Consider the following 27969-nt stretch of genomic DNA (forward strand, 5'->3'; position numbering starts at 1 on the left):
CAGACTCATCTTCTGTAAGGACAGCGTCCTGACAGCACCCCAAAAAGCCATTTTTAGGGCTGGTACATCTACTTTTTATATATATATATATATATATATATATATTGCAGTTGCCTGCCCGTGTGAGAGGCTGCAGGCCCACAGACTGTACTGTGTGCACACCAGTCATACAGGGTATCACAATACCTTGCAGATAAAAAAAGTAAATTTATTTTTTCTCTGTGATATAATCGCAGTTGCAAGCCAGTGAGTGTCTGGCCAACAGACTGTACTGTGGCCACTGGCCAGGCCACCACTCATATCGTTACAGGGTGTCACAATACCTTGCAGATAAAAAAAGTAAATACATTTTTTCTCTGTGATATAATCGCAGTTGCAAGCCAGTGAGTGTCTGGCCCAACGACTGTACTGTGGCCACTGGCCAGGCCACCACTCATACCGTTACAGGGTGTCACAATACCTTGCAGATAAAAAAAAAGGCAATTTATTTTTTCTCTGTAATAAATATAATAGCAGTTGCAAGCCAGTGAGTGTCTGGCCCACAGACTGTACTGTGTGCACACCATTCATACAGGGTGTCACAATACCTTGCAGATAAAAAAAATGTCAATTTATTTTTTCTCTGTAATACATATAATTGCAGTTGCAAGCCAGTGAGTGTCTGGCCCACAGACTGTACTGTGGCCACTGGCCAGGCCACCACTCATACCGTTACAGGGTGTCACAATACCTTGCAGATAAAACTAAAGTCAAATTATTATTTATCTGTAATAAATATAATCGCCGTTGCAAGTCAGTGTGTGTCAGGCCCACACAGACACTGTACTGTGCCCACTGCCCACCACTTATATAGTGTAGCACAGTACCTTGCAAGCATAGTACCACTTAAAAAAAAAAAAGACAGAGGCAGGCCACCCCGCAGGGGCCGTCGTGGTCGTGGTGCTGTGATTTCCACTGGCCCTGAAAAAATGCCCAGTGTTCAGAGGCCACGTACCCTGAACCCCAAAAATTCTGAGGACATAGTTGACTGGCTTACACAGGACACCCAATCTTCAACAGCTTTCGCTAAGAACCTTGACGCACCATCCTCCTCCAGCTCAGCTTCGGTCACCTGCTCTCAAGTTACCACTCTCCCGCCCGCCGCCACCACCACCACTACCACCACAGCCACCACAGCCGCTTCCGTCAGAGGATTTATTTATACATCAGTTGGATGAAAATAGTGATGCGCAATCATTATTGCCAGAGGATGTAGATAACAGGGATATGTCTCAGTCAGGCAGGATTACACACATGGATGTACAGTGTGATGATGATGATTATGTTGTACCCGCTGCTGCTTCCTTTGCTGAGGTGTCAGATACAAGTGAAGTGGTTGATGATGACGATGTGTCCGTGGATGCCACGTGGGTGCCTGCTCAAAGAGAAGAAGAAGAGGGGGAAAGTTCAGAAAGGCAGACAGAGAGAAGGAGGAGGAGACGAGTTGGAAGCAGGGGGAGGTCGTCGCAAGGAGCTAGTGGCACAGTCACACAGCAGGCCCCCGGGGTCAGCCAGACAGCACGCCAATCAACGCATGCTGTTGCCACCACCAGAATGCCGTCATTGCAAAGCTCAGCCGTGTGGCATTTTTTTGGTGTGTCTGCCTCTGATAACAGCAATGCCATTTGCAACCTGTGCCAAAAGAAACTGAGTCGTGGGAAGTCCAACACCCACCTCCGTACAGCTGCTTTGCAAAGGCACATGATCTCACATCACAAACGCCTATGGGATCAACACATGAGTACAAGCAGCACACAAACTAAAGCCACCATCCTCCTCCTGGTCCAGCTTCTTGAGCCACGTCAACCACTGCTGTCCTCCTTGCCCCCTCTCAACCACCCACCACTCCGCCTCTCACCTTTAGCAGTTCCATCTCATCTGCCCACAGTCAGGTGTCTGTCAAGGAAATGTTTAAGTGTAAGAAGCCAATGTCACAGAGTCACCCCCTTGCCCGGCGTCTGACAGCTGACTTGACGGAACTCTTAGCCCGCCAGCTTTTACCATACCAGCTGGTGGAGTCTGAGGCCTTCCAAAAATTTGTCGCTATTGGGACACCACAGTGGTACCCGGACAAATTTTTCTTCAAAAAAGGCAATCCCAAACCTCTACTCTGTTATTAAAAAGGAAGTCATGGCATCTCTGGCATACAGTGTTGGGGCAAGGGTCTATCTGACCACTGATACCTGGTCTGCAAAGCACGGTCAGGGCAGGTATATCACGTACACTGCGCATTGGGCCAACCTGCTGACGGCTGACAAGCATGGAATGCGTGGCTCTGCAGCGGAGTTGGTGACACCGCCACGACTTGCAGGCAGGCCTACTGCTACCTCCTCTACTCCTTCTACTCCATCCCCTTCGATAACCTCCTCGGCTTAGTCCTCTTCTGCTGCGGCATCTGGCTGCACATCAACTAAAACCCCCCAGCTCCCCAGGGGCTATTCCACATCCCGGATACGACAGTGTCACGCTGTCTTGGGGTTGACTTGCCTGAAAGCAGAGAACCACACCGGACCAGCACTCCTGTCCTCCCTGAATGCACAGGTGGCGGCATTGAATTTGGGCAAGTTGACACATGTGCCGGGCATGGGCACATGTGTTGAATCTTATCGTACAACGCTTTGTGTCTAAGTACCCAGGCTTACAGGATGTCCTCAAGCAGGCCAGGAAGGTGTGTGGCCGTTTAAGGCATTCCTACACGGCCAGTGAGGCGCTTGATTTGCGACAGCCCGACACGTTGGAATTCAACACTCCTAATGTTCGACAAGAAAAAGCCGTCAACGAGTATTTGTATGACCGGGGTGCTAGGACAGCCTCTACGGAGCTGGGACTTTTTTGCCACGTTACTGGACGCTCATGCGCAATGCCTGTAGGCTCATGCGTCCTTTTAAGGAGGTGACAAACCTAGTCAGTCGCACCGAATGCACCATCAGCGACCTCATCCCATTTGTTTTCTTCCTGGAGCGTGCTCTGTGAAGAGTGCTGGATCAGGCTGTAGATGAGCGTAAAGAGGAAGAGGAAGAGTTGTGGTCACCATCACCACCAGAAACAGCCTTGTCATCATCGCTTGCCGGACCTGCGGCAACGCTGGAAGAGGAGTATGAGGAAGAGGAGTCAGAGGAGGAATGTGGCTTTGAGGAGGAGGAAGACCAACCACAGCAGGCATCCCAGGGTGCTCGTTGTTGTCACCTATCTGGGACCCGTGTTGTACGTGGCTGGGGGAAAGAACAGACCGTCAATGACATCAGTGAGGATGAGGAACGGGAAATGAGTAGCTCGGCATCCAACCTTGTGCAAATGGGGTCTTTCATGCTGTCATGTCTGTTAAGGGACCCTCGTATAAAAAGGATGAAGGAGAACGACCTGTACTGGGTGGCCACGCTACTAGACCCCCGGTATAAGCAGAAAGTGGCGGAAATGTTACCAAATTACCAAAAGTCGGAAAGGATACAGCAGTTCAAATAAGACAGCATGGGGGAGACTTATAAGGGGGATGTCACAGCACAACGGGAATCTAACTGGGGAAGAGGTGAAAGTAATCCCCTCCTACCACGACCACGACGGCAAGGACAGGACACTTTACAGATGTGCTGTTGATGGAGGACATGCAGAGATTTTTCAGTCCTACACATCGCCACATCCCTTCGGGATCCAGCCTTAGAGAACGACTCGACCGACAGGTAGCAGACTACCTCGCCTTAACTGCAGATATCGACACTCTGAGGAGCGATGAACCCCTTGACTACTGGGTGTGCAGGCTTGAACTGTGGCCTGAGCTATCCCAGTTTGCGATAGAACTTCTTGCTTGCCCCGCTTCAAGTGTCCTGTCAGAAAGGACCTTCGGTGCAGCAGAAGGCATTGTCAGTGACAAGAGAAGTCGCCTCGGTCAAAAAAGTGTTGATTACCTCACCTTCATTAAGATGAATGAGACATGGATCCCGAAGGGACTGACAGTGGGGGATACGTTTGACTAACAAAAGGCCTGATGACATGCCTTGGCCTCAAAATGGTCCCCACGCTGCTGTATTTAATGTCTGCATACCGGATGACTTTCGTGAATTCTCCGCCACCAACTAGGGTTCAAGCCGCAATGTTTTAGTCACCTTTCTGCCTGGAAAACATCAATTTTTCCGGCCGCTGCTACAACAGCGGCTGCAACAATACCATTATTTTTCAGGCATGTGTACATGCCTAATTTTTCTGGTCCCTGGTGCTGCACTGTGGCTGCAAAAACAAAACAAAAAAAAAAAGGCACATACAAGTGTCAATTCCCCTTCGTGATCGTTACCTTGTTGTGGTGAAGGGGCTTGCGTATCACAATTAAGCGATCATCACCTCTATGAGTGTGTTGGCAATGTTGCCACACCCCAGATGATAATAAGGCCGTTGCTTCATTATGATCAGACCAAAAGCGATCGGCTGGATAATTTTTCATAGAAAAACATGAATTTTCTTTTTTTTTTCTTTTTTTTAAGTTGTATGGGTTTTTAATCAAATAAAAAAATCATAATGAAGTCTCTTAATAGTTTATTAGAAATAATGCAGACAATTTAAAAAATCCCCATCAATTCCAATACAAAGCAAGTACAGAGCTCGGAACAAAATTATTTCAGGATGTCGTAATGGTTTGTTAATTCGACAATGGTTAATCAATTCGACACACGTCCCCGGATAGGGGACATAACAGGGATTAAACTGATAGGAATAGTACTAGTTAAGACACCACTCATATAGGGTGTCACAGCACATTGCAACTTGGGAGTAAGAGGACCGACCAAGCTGCTTTTTCCGTCTCCCGGTTCCTAAAATCAATTCAGTTTGGTGTATCAGAGTTTGGTCTGTCACTGTGAAGGCAGTCGAAGATACCCAGCATAAATTTTTTTTCAGAAAAGGCAATCCCTGATATGGGACGTAACAGGGATTAAACTGATGAGAAGAGAACTACAGAAAATACCACTCATATCGGGTGTGACAGTAAATTGCACGGCGCAGACGCAGTGACCGTGGATTTAAACAAAGGAGAGGGAGCCAGCGTTTTTTTAACCATCTCCCCATTCAAAAAATCAATTCAATTCACCTTTCGGGGACCCTTGGTGTTGTACGTGGCTGGGTGGAGGAAGAAACCTTCAATGACATAAACGGGACATGGCTAGCTTGGTATCCAACCTTGTGCAAATGGGGAGTTTGCGGTTGGGCAAATGGACTGTTTGCGGTTGTTTGCAGTGCATTGAAAGGGGAGTTTGGTCTGTCAATGTCTGTGAAGCGGGCGTAACCCTTACACTACCTGATCGATACAATATCATACCTGATCGTATACACACACTGAATGTTTTAAACCACGTTGTTCAAAAAAAAATTGGATTGTTAGGTGATTTATGCCCTTTATGGATTAAAACCCAATTCTGCGTCAACTATGTAATTTTCCATGGGAGTTTTGCCATAGATCCCCCTCCAGCATGCCACAGTCCAGGTGTTAGTCCCCTTGAAACAACTTTTCCATCACTACTGTGGCTAGAAAGAGTCCCTGTGGGTTTTAAAATTCGCCTGCCTATTGAAGTCTATGGCGGTTCACCCGTTCGCAAACATTTGAGGAAATTCGCGTTCGCCGATTGCGAACTGAAAATTTTATGTTTGCGACATCTCTACTTGTTGGCAGTTCTGCCTCCAGCAGTCCATAGCAGGGTTTCAGGGGGCCCGTTTCCCTTATCGATGGGTTTCAGCCCTCTAGCACGGCACAAGCCTCTGGCCCCAGCACGCACACCTCCTGAGCTCCACTGTCAGACTGAGGTAATCCCCCCACCTGGTAGTGCTGGCTGGTTTTTAGGCCTGGCAAAACCCGGCCTGGAACATGGGCAGTAGTCACCCACCTAGCACTTTGACTACTCCCAGTAAGAGCCATCCCAGATTAGCTATACAGCCATACTAAGTATTAAAATGTCAAACAGCAACTGCTGCTGACACATAAAAACCGGCTTTTACTCCACCGAGGGCAGACACCTCTGTGACACGTACCTATTATCCACAATGATTCCTTGTACCTTCTTACAATGCTTACTGCCAACATAGCTATGCTGGAATAAAACTTTTCCACAAGACCAAGACAGCATTCTCTGCCGTTTGGTCATGGGTAGGAACAGCCACTTCAAACTTATGAAGTGCTCGACAATGTCTAACAAGTATTTATACGCTCAGATTCCTCTACAGTGAGGTAGTCCATCATAACTAACTGTAGTGTCTAAAAAGACTGGATGTTTCTTACCGGCACCTCCTGTTCCGCTGCCCGAGCAAGGCCACAATTCCAGCACCTGTTACATACGTCCTCAGCTAGCTTCCTCATTTTGGGAATAGTACCTCTGTAGCCACTTAAAATTCTTAGCAGGGCCAAAGTGTCCTTTCTTTTCATGCATCCACTTTACTATTCCCTCCTTTGTGGTGGGTACCACCACATGCCAGGTAGGGCCAATTTCAGAGGATAGCTGTACTCGCCTATAGAGTACTCTTTCCCGGACAATCATTCGATTTCACTGCTGCCAGAGCTTCTTCCTATTAGGTGGAAGAGCATCTCGCTCATCTTAGGTGGGGCAAAGTCCCAACTGAATCCAGTCTCATACTCTTCGTATATAAGGGTCACTTTGCTGCCAACCCCTCCAGTCTGGTTCGGACACCCACTCTCAAGCTTCCATTGGTCTGTAACACAAAGGGCAGATTGTAGGTTGCATAAACTAGTATCAGAGCACTTCAATTCCAGGAAGGCCTGTTAAGCCTCAACATTCCATGGAAGCATCCTTCTCTTGGCCTCCCCAGAAGCCTCCTTAAGCAGAGCATACAGAGGGGCTGCGATCTTGGCAAAGTCCCTCAGGAAACATCTGTTGGGTGTGAATATTCGAATAGCGAATATTCATCGCGAATATCGGTACTTCTAGAATTTGTGAATATTTAGAATATAGCCATATATATTCGTATTTTCAAATATTCTAGATTTTTTTTCATCTGAACCCATGATCCCTCCCTGCTTCTTGCTTGTGGGCCAATGAGAAGGCTGCAATGTCTATGTCTGAGCTTAGCAATATCCCTAGCAACCAATAGGAAAGTTGCCTTCCCCTTACTATATAAGAACCTCCCAAGCAGCCATTTTCTACAGTTTTTTTTTTGTTAAAGTTCTGAGAGAGACAGCAGTGTCATTGCATTGGAAAACTCATTACATTAGATAGTTAGATAGCTTACCGTATATATATATATCATACAGATAGTTAGTGGGAGATAGTCAGGGTAGGTTATATCCTGAAATAGTGTAGCTGTTGCAGTGCAGTGTGCTAGGTAGTGTGATAGGTTCTGCTGTCCATACATTCATGCTACAGATATAGTGCTGTGATGTCACAACAATACATAGTGCACCAATCAGTAATATGTAGTGTGAAGGAGTGAGGGGTTGTGTCTGGCAAGGCAGGTATTTTCCTCCCAGCATGTGCGGCTGGGATGGTTTCCAGCCAGGTGAGGTCAAATACCAGACCGGAGTTTAAGTGCCGGTCTGGGTTTTGGCAGCACCTGGTTGTCCTTAAATAGGCAGCTGGGCTCAGCAGAGATGTCTCTGTTTTTGGGATCTGAGGCTTTGTGCTGTGCTGGAGGGCTGAGAGCTGCGTGCTGGGGACACAGGCCCCCTAAAGCCTACTGTGGACTACTGGAGGCAGAACTGCCAGCAAGGTGACTTGTGTTATATGCACTTTCCATTAAGTGTGAATTAACACCAAGACTGCAAAGTTACGTGCTGTTTTGTACAATTGCCTCAAGTGTGAATAAACACTGATGTTTTGAGTTAAGAACTTGTATTTTGTCTCTGTGCTGCACCCGCTTACCCTATCTACCAGAGCGAAACCCCACAGTAGTCAGACCTGCTAAAATGTGAAGTTTCACGTATTGCGCCAAAATATGCGTATTATTAATTGCCGATTAGCGCAATCACGAATATATTGGAGCACTCTATCTGCATATAAAGCCATTTTTAATGTTCTGCCGTGCCAACAATTTTTTTCCAGTCTCAGGAAACTTCTAGCAGCTTGTAAAATGTATAAAAAAGTGACCCACGCCTGTATTGTCGATTTTGGCAATCAAGAAAATAATAGCGAATTCGTAAATATATGACGAATATTCTACAAAATATTTGCAAATATCGCGAATTTGAATATTGCCCCTGCCGCTCATCACTATATCCTACTAGTCCCAAAAAGTACTGCAATTCAGTGATCATAGGGGGGTGGGCAATTGCTACACTGCCTGAACCTCGGGGTCCAAAGGCTGGACCCTATGTTTGAAAATATTATGACCCAGGTATTCAGTGCTCTCCCAGAACAAATGGCATTTGTGAGTCTTCAACTTCAACCATGAGCCTCCAGCCATGTTACTACCCGATCAAGCTGTTCTAGGTGTTCTATGAATGAGGGTGAGAAGATAGTTATGTCATCATAGTAGCTGAGCAGACACTCATAGTTCCCCCAGGTCCCCCAGACATAGCTCCATCAATCTCTGGAACGTTGCTGGTGCATTGTTTAGTCTGAACGGCATACATAGGAACTTAAACAGCTCCATGGGGGTAATGAAGACGTTTTTCTCCCCGTTTTACTTGGCAATTGGCAGCTGGCAGTACCCGCTGGCCAAGTCCAGAGTAGAGAAGTATCTGGTACACCCAAGTGCCGCCAACAAATCTTCAATGCAGGGAGCAGGTAGACATCTTTTACATGCAAGCAATGAGGCATCTATAATCCACAAAAAATTGGAGGGTGCCGTCCATTTTCTTCACTAGTACAATTTGGGAGGTCACCTCCTTGATTGGATCACCTCCTGCTCCTGCATCTACTTTAGTATGACCTTTACCTCTTGGTACAGGGCTGGAGGAATCTGTCAGTAAGGCTGCTGTATTGGATGTGCATCTCCAGTTAGGAACTCATGCTCCAATGTCTGAGTTAGTCCAAAGTCTGCTTTGTGGCGGGAGAAGGCACCCAAGTAAGCCACCAGAACCTTAGACAGCTTGGACTGCTCAATCTCAACTTGGCCCCCTCTGAACATACTTCGCTTAGGATGCTCTTAGCTGAGGGGGAGGGGTTCTCCGCCACCACTTGGCAAAGGGTTATCTTCCAGATTCTGTCTCAGCTACATCAAGTTCACAGTCAGACTCTCCTGGGTTCCTCACCTCCTGCGCTGGATACACTTCCGCCATGCACTCTTTGGGATGTAAAGTCACTACATGGTCATTCAGATTCGTGAACCGAAACCAGGCCCGACCATCTCACAAGTCACACAAAGTGCGCCGTCTATCTGCAATACATGCTCCACGATCACTGTAGTGCCCTGCAACTTTTAACCCATGCTCACAGGCAGTGGAGCTAGCAACATACATCTTGCTTGCACTTGCACTGCCCAGTCGCCCGGTGACTCCATCAGGTTCTGTCTTTACCTGGTACTGTCTAAAGATCTGCTGCAAGGCTCGGTGGGGCGGACAATTATCCGGAACAAGCTTCCAATACTTCGGCCCCAATTCTTGAGCTATCAGTCCATCAAGGTCTTGCAGCACATTTATACCTAGAATTAATGGCACTTGAAAGTCTATAGTGTTCTGCACCACCACCACCACCACACCCTATCCTTTCACCGGTCAACCCTAAACTCAAAATCAGCTTGCATGACCCCCGGGGCTTGAATCGGAAGGGTATTGGCAGCTTTCAAGTTCACCCACAATACACTATCTTTAAATAAGGCAGGTGGGAAGTGTGTTTCAAATGCCATCTTTGCTAGAGTTTTAACCTGCTAACCTGTATCTACTGGGCAGGCCAACTCTACCCCATTAAACTTTGCTATAACCACGGAGTTCTCCCCAACCAAGTTATTAGCTTCTAACTGGGGACATAACGTGGTGTTTTTTCCTGCAGTTCACTCCATAACTGAAGGTGAATCTAATTTTACATTTCCTGAGTTGGGTACAGCACTCCGGTGGGGACAGCTCCTGGCCATATGACCCTCCTGACCACATTCCCAGCACCTCCTCCTGCAACCTTCCACCCTTGCAATATCAAGTTCCCAGGTAGTCCTAATCCTACCACTTTCCTGGTCATGGTACACCAGCCCACAATCTTGAGTCAACAGAGCCTCTTTAAGCTCCACCCACTGCATCTTCAAGGGAATTAATTCTAAACTCCAAAGTCCTTTCTCAAACTGCAGTACACCAAACATTGCTTCCACCTGCTCCTCCCTCTGTAGCGTGATGGCACCCTTCAATACTTGATGGAAGGTTAGGATCCAGCTTTACCCGCTCTCTCACAGTTTTCCGCAATGGCTGGCTCCTCATGCCCAAAAGGAACTGATCTTGCAATACTAGTTCTGTGTTTGTGAAGGACGAAGCACTGGATTGTTCTTTCTTTTGCAAAACAATTATAATCTCTCGCAGTCTATTTACATATTAGGACAGAGTTTCATTCTCTCTTTGGTAACAAGCAAAAAATCTCTTTCTTAATACTGCCTTAGAAGACACATCCCCATACACATCCTTGAAAAAGCCTAAGATCTGCTTGAATCTCTCTCTTTGGTGTTCTGGCTGCAGCATCACTGTGTTTTGGGCCTCTCCTTCCAGCGTACTGAGTGACAATTATGCTTTCAGATGAGGAGCAATATTACACAATCATGCAGCTCCCTCAAGTCTTTCCTTCCAGTCTTCTAGGGAAATATTGTCCACATTGAACTTGGGTAAGTGGCTTAACACCGGAATCATAGATGAGGCGCTGGCTGAGGCGGAAGTTACTCTGACGGTGACCATGTCTGTCACCATCCTGACGACTATGCCAGGTGTAAAACTGTGTGCTGGCGACAAACACAACTCCACTGGCTTTAACTGAACTTTACAGAAAGCTAACATATGAAAATAATATTAGTTATATGAATAGCTTTTCAGTCAGTGATGCTGCATAAGGCCTACCAGGCAGTGTCGTGCCTTCAGGCCTGGAGACTCCTTTTCCATCCATGTGTGTTCTAAGACCGTATTTGCTGGCTGTCTCTATCACAGTCCTCTGTACTGGGGCACTTAGTGATTCCTTTGTACTACTTACTCTGGAGTTCTGATAGACTCTGTACTGTGTGAGGAGCATGCCACCACAACACACTCCTCTCTTGCTCAAGCCTCTTACTGCTCTGATTCTCCTCCTCCTTCCTCCCAGGACTGCCTTCTTCCACCACCCAAACTTCCTGCCTCTCTGGCCACAGCCCTTCACTTGTATTCTACCACCATCTACTGGACAAGAGGTCACACTGCAATCCATAGGTAAACACCTATCACCTGTTATCATTTCCTCACTAGTGGTTTAGTATTCTGTACTTTATGATCGCTCTGCCCTCGCTGTAATAGAAATTACGCTTCCATGCACTGACATTCTGGTGAGCCTGTGATAGACTTCTGTTTATACATCGCAGCCAATCTGAGGAGGCAGGGGGAGGAAACAAGTAGCAGCCTGAACTAATGGTGAGACCGGAGGTGTGTTTCCGACTACCTCAGGATCCCTGCAGACCCTGTAGCTCAACTGTATTAAAAGATTCCAACTCTGCCCTAGAGTAAAATGTCAGCCAAGCAGAAAGATCTTAGGTAAAACATTACAGAGATATCACCTTGGAGCTCATAGCTAGATAACTTTTTTAACAGTGTTTTCTAGTGTTGAGCGCGAATATCCGAATTTGCGAATTTTTTTCTCGAATATCGCAACTTCGAGATTTCGCGAATATTTAGAATATTGTTCTATATATTCGCGAAATCGAATATTCTTTTTTTTTTTTTTTTTTTTTTTTTTTTATTGTTATATTTTTTTCTTTCCCACTTCCCTAAAGTTGTTCTTACCTGTCCTTTGGATTCCTGGCTTCCTGGCTGTCCAGTCAGTGCCCGTTGCCGCTTCTGCCGACTTCCGTGCTCATGGAGCGTCCCCATCACCATGGGAACGTCTCCATATACTAGAATGTACTGTCAGATTTGAGAATTACGTTGAAATCGCAATTCGATTATTCAAGTTATAATAATCGAATTGCGATTTCAACTTAACACTGCTATATTCCATATTCGTTAATTCTAGCCTAATATGGAATATAGCAGTGCTAACTTAGCTAAGTTGAAATCGCAATCCGATTAATTCAAGTTATAATAATCGAATTGCGATTTCAACTTTTTACATATATTCTTAATATTGCTCTAACTTCGTCTTTTAAAATATTTGTTATATTCTAAAAGACGAAGTTAGAGCAATATTACGAATATTCTAAAAGACGAAGATAGAGCAATATTACGAATATTCTAAAAGACGAAGTTAGAGCAATATTAAAAATATTTGAAAAATACACATATAGATTGTAATTTAGCTAATATACTGCTATAGTAATTTTTTTAATAGTGTACATATTTTACAAAACTTAAGTTCAGAAGAGGCAAAAAAAATGTGAGAAAAAAAAATTACTATAGCACTATATTAGCTAAATTACAATCTATATGTGTATTCAGGGCCGGCCTTAGGTGTTCAGGCGCCCTGTGCGAGCTAACCTTGTGGCGCCCCCCCCCCCCCCTTACACCTGGTCGCATAAACACATACAAAGAGGAAAATGTATTACCTGCAGTCCTATGTAACACCACAGATAACACTAGTGCTGATAATGTGGTAGTGTTACCTGCAGTCCTATGTAAAACCACAGATAACACTAGTGCTGATAATGTGGCAGTGTTACCTTCGTCCTTAATGTGCCTTCCTGTGTCTATCGCACGGACTCCCTGCTGGCGGCGCTGTCTCCTCTTCCTTCTTCCTCTGCAGAGAACGTCCTGATGCAGCTGCATCAAGACATAGGAACACTGTGGGCATTGTGATGGTGACACACAGGAAGAGACACACAGACACAGGGACGGACACACACACATACATACAATAAATATGATCACATCACAGTTCCTGCCTGTCTGCTTTGGTAAAGCTGGGCATAGGTGGACTATGTCAGGCTTTAGCAGAGTGGGCACAGGACAGTGGACACAGGGCACGATATGTATGCAAGCACAGCTGAGCGAGTGCAGTGCAAGGGCCCGCATACACATTGCTCCTCCTGACTGTCATACCCCCCCCCCCCCCACACCGGGCATTTTGGGGGGCATTAGGGGTTGGATGATGCGGAGTGTGCACATAGCCACCAATCATATCCCCCCCTCCTAAAGGTAACTGATGTGCTGGGGGAGAGGAATATGATTGGTGGATATGTGCACACTCAACATCAGCAGCAAGGAGTTAAAATCCAACCCTTAATGGCCCCCAAAATCCCTGGGGGGGGGGTTGATGTAGTAGCAGGAAAGCACACTGTCCCCCTGTCCTCTATGAGCCCCCCCTGTGTCCTCTCTGAGCCGCCCCCCCCTCCCCTATTGCACACTTCTCCCACTCCATGGGCCAGTGGGCTGGCAGCAGCACCCCCCCCCCCAGTCACCATAGCACATTTCTCCCCTCCAGATGGGCAGCACCAGCACATCTGTCCCCCCTCCCCCATGGCACATTTCTCCCCTCCAGATGGGCACTGCAGCATCAGCACAACTGTTCCCCCCTAGCCCCCATGGCACATTTCTGCCCCCCCAGCCCCCATGGCACATTTCTGCCCCCCCAGCCCCCATGGCACATTTATGCCCCCCCAATCCCCAGGGCACATTTGTGCCCCCCCAATCCCCAGGGCACATTTGTGCCCCCCCCCTAGCCCCCAGGGCACATTTCTGCCCTCCCAGGGCACATTTCTGCCCCCCCATGGCACATTTCTGCCCCCCCCCCAGCCCCCATGGCACATTTCTCCAAATACCTACTTGTTCTTTTGCTGTGCCTGTGTAGATTGTAGTGCTGCTTCCTTGCTGTGGCTGCTGGCTCGCGCTCCGGCGCGCTCCGTCTTCTCTCTGGGGGCGGAGCTCAGTGGCAACGTCAAAAGGGAAGACGTGCCTATGCGGCAGTTACGCTCTAGCAGCCACTGGTCTGCTCTCTTAAAGAGACAGGCAGGCCAGCCAGGCAGCAGAGCGGAGCTCAGAGCGTCCGCGGGCCCCGCCCCCTCCTCACTCCTCAATTGTCCGGACCGTGTGCTTTGAGCGCTGTGTTAGTCGGCCGCCCGCAGACAGTCGCAGAATAATCGTGAGTAGAGTAGAGACTTAGTTCACGGCGGGCTGTCGGCCGCCCAGCGCCCCTGTTGCTATGGCGCCCTGTGCGGCCACACAGCCCGCACACCCCAAAGGCCGGCCCTGTGTGTATTTTACGAAATTTCGTAATATTGCTCTAACTTCGTCTTTTAGAATATTTGTAATATTCTAAAAGACGAAGTTAGAGCAATATTACGAAATTTCGTAAAATACACATAGATTGTAATTTAGCTAATATACTGCTATAGTAATTTTTTTTAATAGTGTACATATTTTACAAAACTTAAGTTCAGAAAAGGATTATATAGCACTATGTTAGCTAAATTACAATCTATATGTGTATTTTACGAAATTTCATAATATTGCTCTAACTTCGTCTTTTAGAATATTCGTAATATTCTAAAAGACGAAGTTAGAGCAATATTCCGAAATTTTGTAAAATACACATATTAGCCTAGCCATAGTCAATTAGTCATAGAAACGTTGCAATAGTCTATCAAAAGAAAAATCGCAATACGCGATTAATTAAATCGCATATTATTTGCGATAATTGGAATAATTACAAATATTTGATTTCGATGAATATAACACGAATATTCAATCGAATATTCGCAAAATATTGCGAAATCGAATATGGCACCTCCCGCTCATCACTAGTGTTTTCAAAGATTTTTTTTTACTGATGCCATATTCTCTGGATATCTGTAGTATCTGAAGAGCACTGGCTACAAAATGGCACCTGCAAAAAAAATCCAAGGGTGCTATACTGGTGCTGCTAACATTCTAGGTCGCCTTGAGGGCTCATGCACACGACTGTAGGGGGTCCATGCCCATATAAACAATATATGGGCACTGGACATGTGTACTCCATGCTGCAGAGTTAATGTAACTTCTTCTCTGAGCCTGCTTCCAGCTGAATGTATCAAGAGGATGTGCAAAACCATACAGAAGACTCAGGAGCTATGTTAGGAATGGAGAATGGAACATTCTATGATTTATTATTAAATATTTTGTAGATAACCTTGTGGGATTATAACCAGGGATTGAAGCAGTTATGCTGCTCTGCAGAGTGTTTGAACCGCTGGCCAAAAAATTCTTTCACTCAGAAAAGAATATATGCACGATTGTCTCAAGGCATCTAAAAAAAATAAACAATATTCTATTATTCTATGTATACAGTATAACAAACCTTTCCACCTCTCCGCGATTTACACATCCGCCCACTGCAACTGCTTTGGATGTCATGACACTGGCGGAATGGTAGGGTGAGGGCATCATATGCTCTGAGGTTCCTGCCACCTGGCCAATCAGGGAGAAGAGCAGTGGGCTTGGCGCTCTATCTCAGTCTGTTCTGCTGTTCAGCCAGTACCAGTTATAGACTCTTCATTCCGGGGAGGTTGATTGCAGATTCAGTGTCTGATTTTCTGACCCGGTTTGTCTCAACATCCTTTGGATTAACCCCTGACCTGGATTTTACTCTTGACTGTCTGACTTAACACTTACCTGTAATTCTGACACTTGTAGTCCTTCCTGGTTATTAGACCTGGTTCTAGGTTTGCCACCCTTCAAAACAACAAAATATAACAGCCAAGTTTACAGGGGGGAAGGGGTTGGGGGCATGGCTTAGCACAGGGTGTGACACCAATCCTTTGATCATATCTTCAGTTTTGTGGCATTTTAAAACAAATAAAACTAAAAAAAAATTCTGTCATTTTTAAAATGTAGCCAAAAAGGATGCAGAGTCTCATGTGTGATAGGTATAAATGAGTTATTATGACAAAACAACCTCAAAGCCAGATGCAAATACATTTAGTGCTACCCCTGAACCATAAAGACCTATGCAGGAGCCCAGTTTGCCCTGGTATATTATACAGGATAAAATCCTTCGCAGGAGCCCAGTTTGCCCTGTTATGTTATACTGGTTTGTTTTGTAAAACTAATTGAAATCAATAATTTATAACCGCAGTCAGTGAGCAAAAATGTCTGCTGAAATTCTTTTCCATCTATCAGAAATGTATTAGGTATTCATCTCAGTCATTCTTGCTATTACTGCAGCATGTAACGAGTATCGCTAGAGAAGTGGGCTGCATGTTTTAAACTCAAGATTTGGTATGAACAGGAAAGGGAAAGTATAAAATGGAAACTTTATTGAAGTTTGTGCGTTTGGTGCAACTAATTTGCTCAATTAGCTGTATTAATTAGGGCAATCCTTAGGATGCTCATTTCCTATAATTGTCCCAATCGTTGGTCCATGTAAAGAGGCCTTTAGTAAATTTGATACATTAGGGTATGTTTAGTGCACAATTGCAGCAGCATTGTGAGAAAAGATCTTGCTTTTCCTTGAAACCTTGAACATTATGCACTGTATGTTCCTCTTGACTTCTGCACCTTAATATATTCAGTTTTATTATTATTATTTCACTTTCAGGTAATTAAATGTAAAGCTGCGGTGTGCTGGGCACCTAATCAACCGCTCAGCATAGAAGAGATTGAAGTTGCGCCACCAAAGGCTCATGAAGTTCGCATAAAGGTGATATTTATAACTGAAAACAACTTTATTATTTATAACTATTTAGTTATAAAAAGATATTCCAGATCTACTAGGGAAGTTCAGGGGTTCTAATAATGAGCTATACCCAAAAGTATGTTTTAAGTTTAGCCCTAGGCTGCATTCACATGGGCCATGTGCGGTCTGTGTGCCTGCCACATTTCCTGGATTGACCATGGCTAATTTGAACCAAACTCACTGCATCACAGTGATCTATCATGCTCTGAGTTCCACCCAACCGTGGTAGAACTGAGGTGCGGCTGGAACTCACAGCATCATAGATCACTGTGATGCAGTGAGTGTGGTTCACATGAGCCATGGTCCATTCTGGGCCCAAGTTAATACAGCCTTAGAGAGATGTTATTAGACTTTGGGGGCATTCACAAGACCTTATCCGTTATTCTGTCTGCAAATCGTGGATTCACAAAATACAGATACCATACATGTGCATCTCGCATTTTCTGTGGACCCTATTCTAGAAATGTCTATTCTTGTCTGCAAAACAGACAGGAATAGGACATGTCCTATAATTTGCGAAACAGCTGCACAAATGTGGACATCACATCCAGCTCAATATAAATGAATGGATTCACATTTGATATGCAAAATACACTGATCGGACGTGGACCAAAAATACCGGTGTGGGAAAAAGTCACAAATTATGGTGCCAATTACGGTCACAATATTTTTGGCATAATTTGCCATTTTTTTCACTTCTCACTACTTTCCTAAAGTGGAGAGTAAATAGCAGGGCTTAACAGGAGTGACCTTCAGTATTTACTATATTTTCTGCCAGAAACTGGTATAACTTTGCCCCTACCTGGTGTATGAATTTATTAAGTGACACTCCAGTGAACAGGAGATCATGACTGGCGTCAGAAAAGTCAGTCTTGATAAATCTCCTCCTTAAAGTAGCTATACAAGATTAGAAAAAGATGGCTCTTTTCTACCATAATTAACGTTGTCTAATATTGCAGCTCAGCTCCCTTGAGGCTGGGTTTACACAGGGCATTTGTGTTGCAGTTTTGAGCCATCAGAAAAAAACATGCATTAGACCCAGTCCTCTCACATAAACCTGCCTTATCTGAAACCCACGTGTTATCATTTGGTACCCTCAAACAGAAACTGTTACTGTAGGCTAAACATATATTACATCAATTTATTATGTAAGTTCTTTTGAAAAATCCTGTATAGGGTATCTTTTTATGGAATGTTAAAAAGAGACCCAATACAGGATTTTTCCAAAGAACGTCCTAGGTATTGCAAAAGAGGACTCGATAAAGTGATTTTATTCGAGCGTGAACACACATACATTATGAGTTCTCAACAGAGGACACCAATATTCTACTGTATTCCAAAGATCCACAAAGATCCAAAAAATCCACCTGGAAGACCCATTATCTCAGGCATAGGATCTATTTAATCAAACCTATCTCAATATATAGATAGGATTTTGCAACCAATAGTGAGAGATATACCCTCATATATAAAAGATACAACAGAGATTATAGCCTTATTGGAAAAGTTACAAGTTGAAGACCATTGGATTTTGGGTACAATGGATGTCAACTCATTATATACAATAATTGATCATACACAAGGTATTTTAGCGTTAAAAAATAGATTACAACATAGTGGGAAATTACATGAAGAACAGATAGAATTTATAGCAGAAGGAGTTGAGTATATATTATCACATGACTATTTTCATTTATGGACTAGATTTTTATATACAAAAAAGGGGGACAGCTATGGGCACCAGGTTTGCCCCCAGCTATGCTCATTTATTTATGGCACATTGGGAAGATTAAGTCATCAAACCCAAGCTGGGGGAAGCCTGGTGCTCTGGAGTCGATATATAGACAATGTTATTTTTATTTGGCAGAAATCGGTGGAGGAATTAAAATTATTCACACAAGAGATTGATAAGAACAAAATGAGTTTAAGCTTCTCTATAAATACTTTTTTTGGGGACAACAACAAATAGATTTTCTCGATATAACGATTAAGGTACAAAACCACAACCTAATCTGTAACACATATCACAACCGGTCACAAAAAACAGCTACATACTTTTTATAAGCTGTCATTTACAGAGATGGCTAATTAATATACCGAGGAGCCAGTTTAGACGACTGAAATGCAATTGTACTATTAATGATGTTTGAAGATGAGGCTCAATTAAAAAAGCATTTTTTGTGGAAGGAATACCCTTTGGATATAATCAATAAATCCCTTAATAAAGTTAGAACTATGGATACAGACACTTAAAAAAAAATAATAGAAAGAAAGAAAGATTCTACAGGTGTGACCTATGCCTTGCAGTGTCCATGTTATGAACAATACATTGGGAGGACCAAATGTACATTAAAGAAGAGGGTAGCTGAACAGATTAATATCAGGAATGGTTTCGAACAACATTCTCTGTCTAAACATTATAAAGAGTTTCATAATAAAGATCCATCAACACTTACCTTTATAGCTATTGAGAAAGTTAAGAAACAATGGAGGGGAGGTGATCACATAAAATGTACAGTCGTGGCCAAAAGTTTTGAGAATGACACAAATATTAGTTTTCACAAAGTTTGCTGCTAAACTGCTTTTAGATCTTTGTTTCAGTTGTTTCTGTAATGTAGTGAAATATAATTACATGCACTTCATAAGTTTCAAAAGCTTTTATCGACAATTACATGAAATTTATGCAAAGGGTCAGTATTTGCAGTGTTGGCCCTTCTTTTTCAGGACCTCTGCAATTCGACTGGGCATGCTCTCAATCAACTTCTGGGCCAACTCCTGACTGATAGCAACCCATTCTTTCATAATCACTTCTTGGAGTTTGTCAGAATTAGTGGGTTTTTGTTTGTCCACCCGCCTCTTGAGGATTGACCACAAGTTCTCAATAGGATTAAGATTTGGGGAGTTTCCAGGCCATGGACCCAAAATGTCAACGTTTTGGTCCCTGAAGCACTTAGTTATCACTTTTGCCTTATGGCACGGTGCTCCATCGTGCTGGAAAATGCATTGTTCTTCACCAAACTGTTGTTGGATTGTTGGAAGAAGTTGCTGTTGGAGGGTGTTTTAGTACCATTCTTTATTCATGGCTGTGTTTTTGGGCAAAATTGTAAGTGAGCCCACTCCCTTGGATGAGAAGCAACCCCACACATGAATGGTCTCAGGATGATTTACTGTTGGCATGACACAGGACTGATTGTAGCGCTCACCTTTTCTTCTCCAGACAAGCTTTTTTCCTGATGCCCCAAACAATCGGAAAGAGGCTTCATCAGAGAATATGACTTTGCCCCAGTCCTCAGCAGTCCATTCACCATATTTTCTGCAGAAGATCAATCTGTCCTTGATGGGTTTTTTTTGGAGAGAAGTGGCTTCTTTGCTGCCCTTCTTGACACCAGGCCATCTTCCAAAAGTCTTTGCCTCACTGTGCGTGCACATGCGCTCACACCTGCCTGCTGCCATTCCTAAGCAAGCTATGCACTGGTGGCACTCCGATCCTGCAGCTGAATCCTCTTTAAGAGACGATCCTGGCGCTTGCTGGACTTTCTTGGACGCCCTGAAGCTTTCTTAACAAGAATTGAACCTCTTTCCTTGAAGTTCTTGATGATCCTATAAATTGTTGATTGAGGCGCAATCTTAGTAGCCACAATATCCTTGTCTGTGAAGCCATTTTTATGCAACGCAATGATGGCTGCACGCGTTTCTTTGCAGGTCACCATGGTTAACAATGGAAGAACAATTATTTCAAGCATCACCCTCCTTTTAACAGGTCAAGTCTGCCATTTTAACCCAATCAGCCTGACATAATGATCTCCAGCCTTGTGCTCGTCAACATTCTCACCTGAGTTAACAAGACGATTACTGAAATGATCTCAGCAGGTCCTTTAATGACAGCAATGAAATGCAGTTTTTTGGTGATTAAGTTAATTTTCATGGCAAAGAAGGACTATGCAATTCATCTGATCACTCTTCATAACATTCTGGAGTATATGCAAATTGCTATTATAAAAACTTAAGCAGCAACTTTTCCAATTTCCAATATTTATATAATTCTCAAAACTTTTGGCCACGACTGTATATCACGAATAGAGTCCAGAAGAATTTTCAAGCTCGATACGTTAATTCAAAATAGTCTGACTGCAGAAATAGAGATTTTCGGATTTCTGTAAATCTGGGATGGTTACCAGCACCTCAATCTCTCCTCTGGGTAAGGCCCCCATCCCTTCAACCTTCCTTTCATCTCCATCTCCGACCCTTATCTCACATTTCTGTTCTCCGCATCTCAAAACGGAATGCTCAAAAACAAAATAAAAATTATGCAAATAAAAAAATGGAAAAAATAGAAGTCCTTTAAAAGAAGAAATAAGTATATAGTAACTAAAATAGTTAATAGATAATTCTACTTTCTCCATTCAAAAGAAAAAGAAAAAAGATATGCACTTAAGAACAATTTTTTAAATAATAATGAACAATTATTATTATGTAATAGGAAACTGAAAAAAATGCACGAAAAGTAAATCAATATTGATAAATTAAGAATGTAATTTTTAAAAACGATAAACAAGGTAAATAACACATCTTATATATTTTTATTTATTAATATTGCTGTTTAGTTATATATTCTTTGTACATTTTAGTTTCAATATCGATATGAACCCAAGGATCCACTCCATAGTTTGGATTTCATTTGAATGTGATTGGGGATCCATTCCACTTTTTCATTGGATCTTATGTAGAAGCTTCGCTCTAAATAGGAGCAAAGTACAAATAGCACAGGTTAATGGACTACATTTAGAGCTACTGAAGAAGGAGGCGGTAGCTCCGAAACGCATTTGGCGAAATTGATGTATTCCAAAAGGATCCCCTGATACAGTCAAGATATAGAAATGCAATCCAGAATCGTTGGATACAGCGCTTGATGCAGCTCGTTATGTAGCGTGCTGTACCAGAAGATAAGCGAAGTGACCAAAACACGTGGGACGCCACAAGGGATGCTAGGGAAAGGCAACCTGTACAGGCCGACATACGGGAAGCCAGGGGACTGAGAGCAGGAGGCATCGCTCACATAGGAGGCCGGTCCTAGTGAGACGCCGATGTGGTAAAGTTAAGCTGCTGTCAGCAAAAGAAAGTTATACATAATATATATGTGCAATCATATTATATTGATAATATTTATCTTGAAGAAATCCTCATCCATAACGCTATAAGGACAATATGAATAGATGAGAAATATATATATATATAAAAGAAAAGGAAGAGTTTGGCAGCACCAATACAAGCGAGATAGAGCGGGTGCTATGTCCAGGGTTGTCACTGCTTACCCAAAGTATGTAGATGAAAACGGACAGCACATCCAATAGAAAAATACAAAAAATGTATTCAGCCACAGTGGCACAATGAGGTGACGTTTCGGCTCAAAACACAGAGCCTTTCTCAAGCTATCTACATCTATATATATATATATATATATATATATACATACATACAGTTGCAAGAAAAAGTATGTTAACCCTTTTGAATGATATGGATTTCTGCACAAATTGGTCAGAAAATGTGATCTGATCTTCATCTAAGTCACAACAATAGACAATCACAGCCTGCTTAAACTAATAACACACAAAGAAATAAATGTTACCATGTTTTTATTGAACACACCATGTAAACATTCACAGTGCAGGTGGAAAAAGTATGTGAACCCCTAGACTAATGACATCTCCAAGAGTTAATTGGAGTGAGGTGTCAGACAACTGGAGTCCAATCCATGGGATGAGATTGGAGGTGTTGGTTACAGCTGCCCTGCCCTATAAAAACTGTTCTGGGTTTGCTTTTCACAAGAAGCATTGCCTGATGTGAATGATGCCTCTCACAAAAGAACTCTCAGAAGACCTACGATTAAGAATTGTTGACTTGCATAAAGCTGGAAAGGGTTATAAAAGTATCTCCAAAAGCCTTGCTGTTCATCAGTCCATGGTAAGACAAAATTGTCTATAAATGGACAAAGTTCAGCACTGCTGCTACTCTAAGTAGGAGTGGCCGTCCTGTAAAGATGACTGCAAGAGCACAGCACAGACTGCTCAATGAGGTGAAGAAGAATCCTAGAGTGTCAGCTAAAGACTTACAAAAGTCTCTGGCATATGCTAACATCCCTGTTAGCGAATCTACGATACGGAAAACACTAAACAAGAATGGATTTCATGGGAGGATACCACAGAGGAAGCCACTGCTGTCCCCAAAAAAACACGCAATTAGACTTACCAGTAATTCCGTTTCCTTGAATCCACCATGACGGCCACAATGAGATTGACCCTTGACCTCTGTAGGGGCAGGAACACATGAAGAGAGTTTAAATTCCCCCCACCCCTCCACCTCCTCAGTGCTTTACAAATTACCCGAAAAGGTGGAACATCATAATAAAAAATATTGATTCATATCCCCTAATATACAGTCATGTGAAAAAATTAGGACACCCTTTGAAAGCATGTGGTTTTTTGTAACATTTTTAATAAAAGGTTATTTCATCTCCGTTTCAACAATACAGAGAGATTAAAGTAATCCGACTAAACAAAGAAAACTGAAGAAAAGTCTTTTCAAGATCTTCTGTAAATGTCATTCTACAAAAATGCCTATTCTAACTGAGGAAAAAGATAGGACACCCTTGCCCCTAATAGCGAGTGTTACCTCCTTTGGCTGAAATAACTGCAGTGAGACGGTTCTTGTAGCCATCTACCAGTCTTCGACATCGGTCTGAGGAAATTTTACCCCACTCCTCAATGCAGAACTTTTTCAGCTGTGAGATGTTTGAGGGGTTTCTTGCACGTACAGCCCTTTTCAAGTCACCCCACAGCATCTCAATGGGATTCAAATCTGGACTTTGACTTGGCCATTCCAGGACTCTCCATTTCTTCTTTTTCAGCCAATCTTTGGTTGATTTACTAGTATGTTTTGGGTCATTGTCATGTTGCATGGTCCAGTTCCGCTTCAGCTTTAATTTTCTAACTGATGGTCTCACATGTTCTTCAAGCACCTTCTGATACACAGTAGAATTCATCGTGGATTCTATGATGGTGAGCTGACCAGGTCCTGCTGCAGCAAAGCAGCCCCAAACCATGACACTTCCACCTCCATGCTTCACAGTTGGTATGAGGTTCTTTTCTTGGAATGCTGTGTTTGGTTTATGCCAAACATGTCCTCTGCTGTTGTGTCCAAATAATTCAATTTTGGACTCATCTGTCCAAAGAACATTATTCCAGAAGTCCTGGTCTTTGTCAACTTTATCTCTGGCAGATGTCAGTCTGGCCTCGATGTTTCTCTTGGAAAGCAAAGGTTTCCTCCTTGCACACCTCCCATGCAAGTTAAACTTGTACAGTCTCTTTCTGATTGTAGAGGCATGTACTTCTACATCAACAGTAGCCAGAGCCTGCTGTAGTTCTCGAGATGACACTTTAGGGTTTTTGGAGACCTCTTTTAGCATCTTGCGGTCTGCTCTTGGGGTGAACTTGCTGGGGCGACCAGTCCTGGGCATGTTGGCAGTTGTTTTGAAAGCCCTCCACTTGTAGACTATCTTCCGGACAGTGGAATGGCTGATTTCAAAATCTTTTGAGATCTTTTTAAATCCCTTCCCAGACTCATAGGCTGCTACAATCTTTTTTCTGAAGTCCTCTGACAGCTCTTTTGCTCTCACCATGGTGCTCACTCTCACTTCAACAGTCACGAGCACACCAAACTAAATGTCTGAGGTTTAAATAGGGCAAGCCTCATTCAACATGCAGAGTAACGATCTACTAATTATGTGCACCTGGTGTGATATACCTGTGTGAGATCTGAGCCAATTTAAGAGGGAATACATGTGAGGGTGTCCTATCTTTTTCCTCAGTTAGAATAGGCATTTTTGTAGAATGACATTTACAGAAGATCTTGAAAAGACTTTTCTTCAGTTTTCTTTGTTTAGTTGGATTACTTTAATCTCTCTGTATTGTTGAAACGGAGATGAAATAACCTTTTATTAAAAATGTTACAAAAAACCACATGCTTTCAAAGGGTGTCCTAATTTTTTCACATGACTGTATTATCATCTATATCTTCCCTCGTATAATATATTTATTTTGTAATTTTTTTTGGGGGGACAGGAATAGTACAGGCCGTCAAGGTGGATTCAAGGAAACGGAATTACCGGTAAGTCTAATTGCGTTTTTTCCATTTCATCCACCATGACGGCTACAATGAGAGGTAACAAATGACTAAGTGGGTGGGGATATCGCCTGGAGAATCCCCGGTCAAAAAGAGTCTCATTAGAGTCCGGAAGACTAAGACGATAGTGTCTCACAAAGGTATTTACACTTGACCAGGTTGCAGCCTTACAGATCTGGTCAAGTGAGACACCTCCTTTCTCAGCCCAAGAGGAGGCAGTGGCCCTAGTGGAATGGGCTTTAATGACCCCAGGGCTGGATTTGCCCTGAATCAAATAGCAACACTCAATGGTGGATCTAATCCACCTAGCTATGGAGGATTTAGAGAGCTTTTTTCCCCTATTTCTCCCTGAGAACTGTATTAGAAGATTATTATCCTTCCTGAATTCCTGGGTAGTCTCAAGATATTGAATGACTGTATCTCTGACATCTAATAGGCATATTTTATTATATGTCCCTCTATTGTGGGACCTGTTAATGGAGGGTAGAAATATCTCCTGGTCACGGTGAAAGGAGGAGACCACTTTAAGGAGGAACCCGGGATCGAACTTTAAACGAATGTGATCCTCTTTGATCTGGAGATACAGTTCCTTGTAGGAAAGGGCCTGAAGTTCTCCGATACGTCTGGCTGAGGTTATTGCTATCAGGAAAGCTGTTTTTAGGGAAAGGTGCTTTAAAGAAATATCAGACAGCGGCACGAAAGGAAGGTTTTGTTAAACCTTCTAGGACGGTGTTTAGGTCCCAAGTGGGAGCCCTAGATTTAAGAGTAGGTCTTAGTCTGATTGCTGCTCTAATGAATCTCCTGACCAACCTGTGATTGGCTAGGCTGGAGTCGTAGAAGGTGCTAAGAGCCGATATTTGTACCTTCTGGGTACTGGGTCTCAACCCTAATTCCAAGCCGTTCTGAAGGAAATCTAAGATTTTATTGATGGGAGGAGAGGAGGTGTCAGGGTGATCCACCCCTAACCATGAACAATATATTTTCCAGATTTTAAGATAGATGGAAGATGTAACTTTCTTCCTACTGGCTTTGAGGGAGAAGATTACTCTATCTGAAAGGCCTCTACTTCTTAAGGTCTCGCTCTCAGGATCCAAACAGCTAGTCTGAATATTCTTGGGTCGGGATGTAGAAGAGGGCCCTGGACTAGCATGTCTCTCTGAAAGGGGATCTCCCAAGGACCCTCCAACGACAGCTGTTTCAGTGTGGAAAATCAGCTCCTTTTTGGCCATAGAGGAGCTATCAGGATTAGAGTGGTTGGTTCTCCTAGGAACTTCTGGATGACTCGAGGGATTAGAGGTATTGGAGGGAACGCGTAGGCTAGTCTCCATTTCCAGTGTATTGATAGAGCGTCTATCGCCCAAGGTCTGTCCCTTGGATTTAGGGAGCAAAAGAGATCTACCTGAGTGTTTCATTTGGAAGCTAATAAATCTATTTCGGGATGACCCCATCTTTCAGATATCCTTTGAAAGATCCTCCAGTTCAGGGACCATTCTCCCGGATCAATTCTCTCTCTGCTCAGGTAGTCTGCCACTGTATTTTCGCATCCTTTCAAGTGGACAGCAGAGAGCGATAAGGTGTTTCTTTCTGCCCAAGAGAAGATTCTTTTTGCCACTTCTCCTAGCAGGCTGGACTTTGTCCCTCCCTGGTCTCTCAGATATGCCACCATTGTGGTGTTGTCGGACAGGATCTTTAGATGCTGATCTTTTAACAAACCTTCTCCTTTTGTTATGGCCTTGAGAACTGCGTATAGTTCTCTGAAGTTGGATGAATTTCTTTTTATGTCCTCTGGCCAGGTATCCTGAAAAAAATGGTCTCCTATTTTGGCTCCCCAGCCCTGGAGACGTGTCCGTTATTACTTGAACCTCTGGATGGTTCCGCCAATCCAGTCCCTTAAGTAGTCTTTTCCTTTGTTTCCACCAGTTGAGATCTTATTTCACAGACTGTGGTATCCAGATCCGTCTGTTTAGGTCTCCCCGTCTTCCATTCCATTCCCTCAGGATCCAGCCCTGGGTTATTCTCGTGTGGCTCTGGCACCAAGGTGCTAAAGGTAGGCAGGCGGTTAGGCTTCCTAATAAGCTCATGGCTTCCCTGATGGAGCATCTGTGAGATCTCTGAAACTTCACAACCTTCTTTATCAGAATCTCAGTTTTGTCCTGAGGAAGAAAGGTTTTTAGTAAGGTTGAGTCTAGTTCTACCCCTAGGAACCTTATTCTCCTGGATGGAGTGAGTGTGGACTTTTTGTTAATAATCCAACCGAGATGCGTTAAAGTTTCCGAAAACCTGTGAGTTGCCAATAGGTTTTCTTCTTCTGTCCTGCCGAGAATCAGAAAGTCGTCGAGGTATGGAATGATCGTTATGCCCTCTCGGCGAAGATAAGCCACCATCTCTACCACAAATTTTGTAAAAATTCTGGGTGCAGAGGAGATGCCAAATGGAAGAGCGACGTACTGGAAGTGGTGGATCGAACCATCCAAACCTTTTAGTGTGAACCGTAGGTACTTCTGAGAGAGCTGGTGAATAGGGATATGATAATAGGCATCCTTGAGGTCGATTGACAACATAAATGCCCCCTTTTGGATGAGAAGAATTGTGGATGAGATGGTCCCCCATCTTGAACTTCCTGTACAGAATGGACCTGTTTAATGGCTTTAGATTCATTATAGTCCAGAAGGACTGGTCTGGTTTCTTTACCAGAAAGAGGTTAAAGTAGAATCCCTTTCTCTCTTCTGGTTTTGGAACTCTTTGGATTACACCCAGGACTGATGTGAATTCTATCTTGTAACCCTGGGAGATGATATTTAGTGCCCAGAGATTTGAGGTGATATGTTCCCAAGAAGATAGGAAGCGCATCAGTCTGCTCCCTGCCTCGGCATCATTGCTGTTTGGCCTGTCTGTTTTGAGGATTAAAGATGAAGCCTCGTCCTCTTCCTCCTTTAGGGTAGCTCCATCTTTCGGATTTTCCTTTACCCCTATAGGATCTCTGTTGGGGTTGAAACTGACGAAAGTGCTTTCTATTCGTTTCTTT

At 43.7% G+C, this 27969-nt stretch overlaps 1 protein-coding gene across 1 annotated transcript in view; it reads left to right on the top strand.

Annotated features, from left to right (window-relative positions):
• The window catches only part of LOC122926143 (alcohol dehydrogenase 1-like), a 153385-nt gene that overhangs the window by 44606 nt on the left and 80810 nt on the right, over positions 1–27969 (top strand). The window contains exon 2 of the mRNA XM_044277524.1: positions 16629–16730. Coding sequence (XP_044133459.1) covers positions 16629–16730 — 102 coding nt within the window. The remainder of the gene's footprint in view (positions 1–16628; positions 16731–27969) is intronic.

This window comes from Bufo gargarizans, chromosome 1 (genome assembly GCF_014858855.1).
Source record: "Bufo gargarizans isolate SCDJY-AF-19 chromosome 1, ASM1485885v1, whole genome shotgun sequence".
Lineage (NCBI taxonomy): Eukaryota > Metazoa > Chordata > Amphibia > Anura > Bufonidae > Bufo > Bufo gargarizans.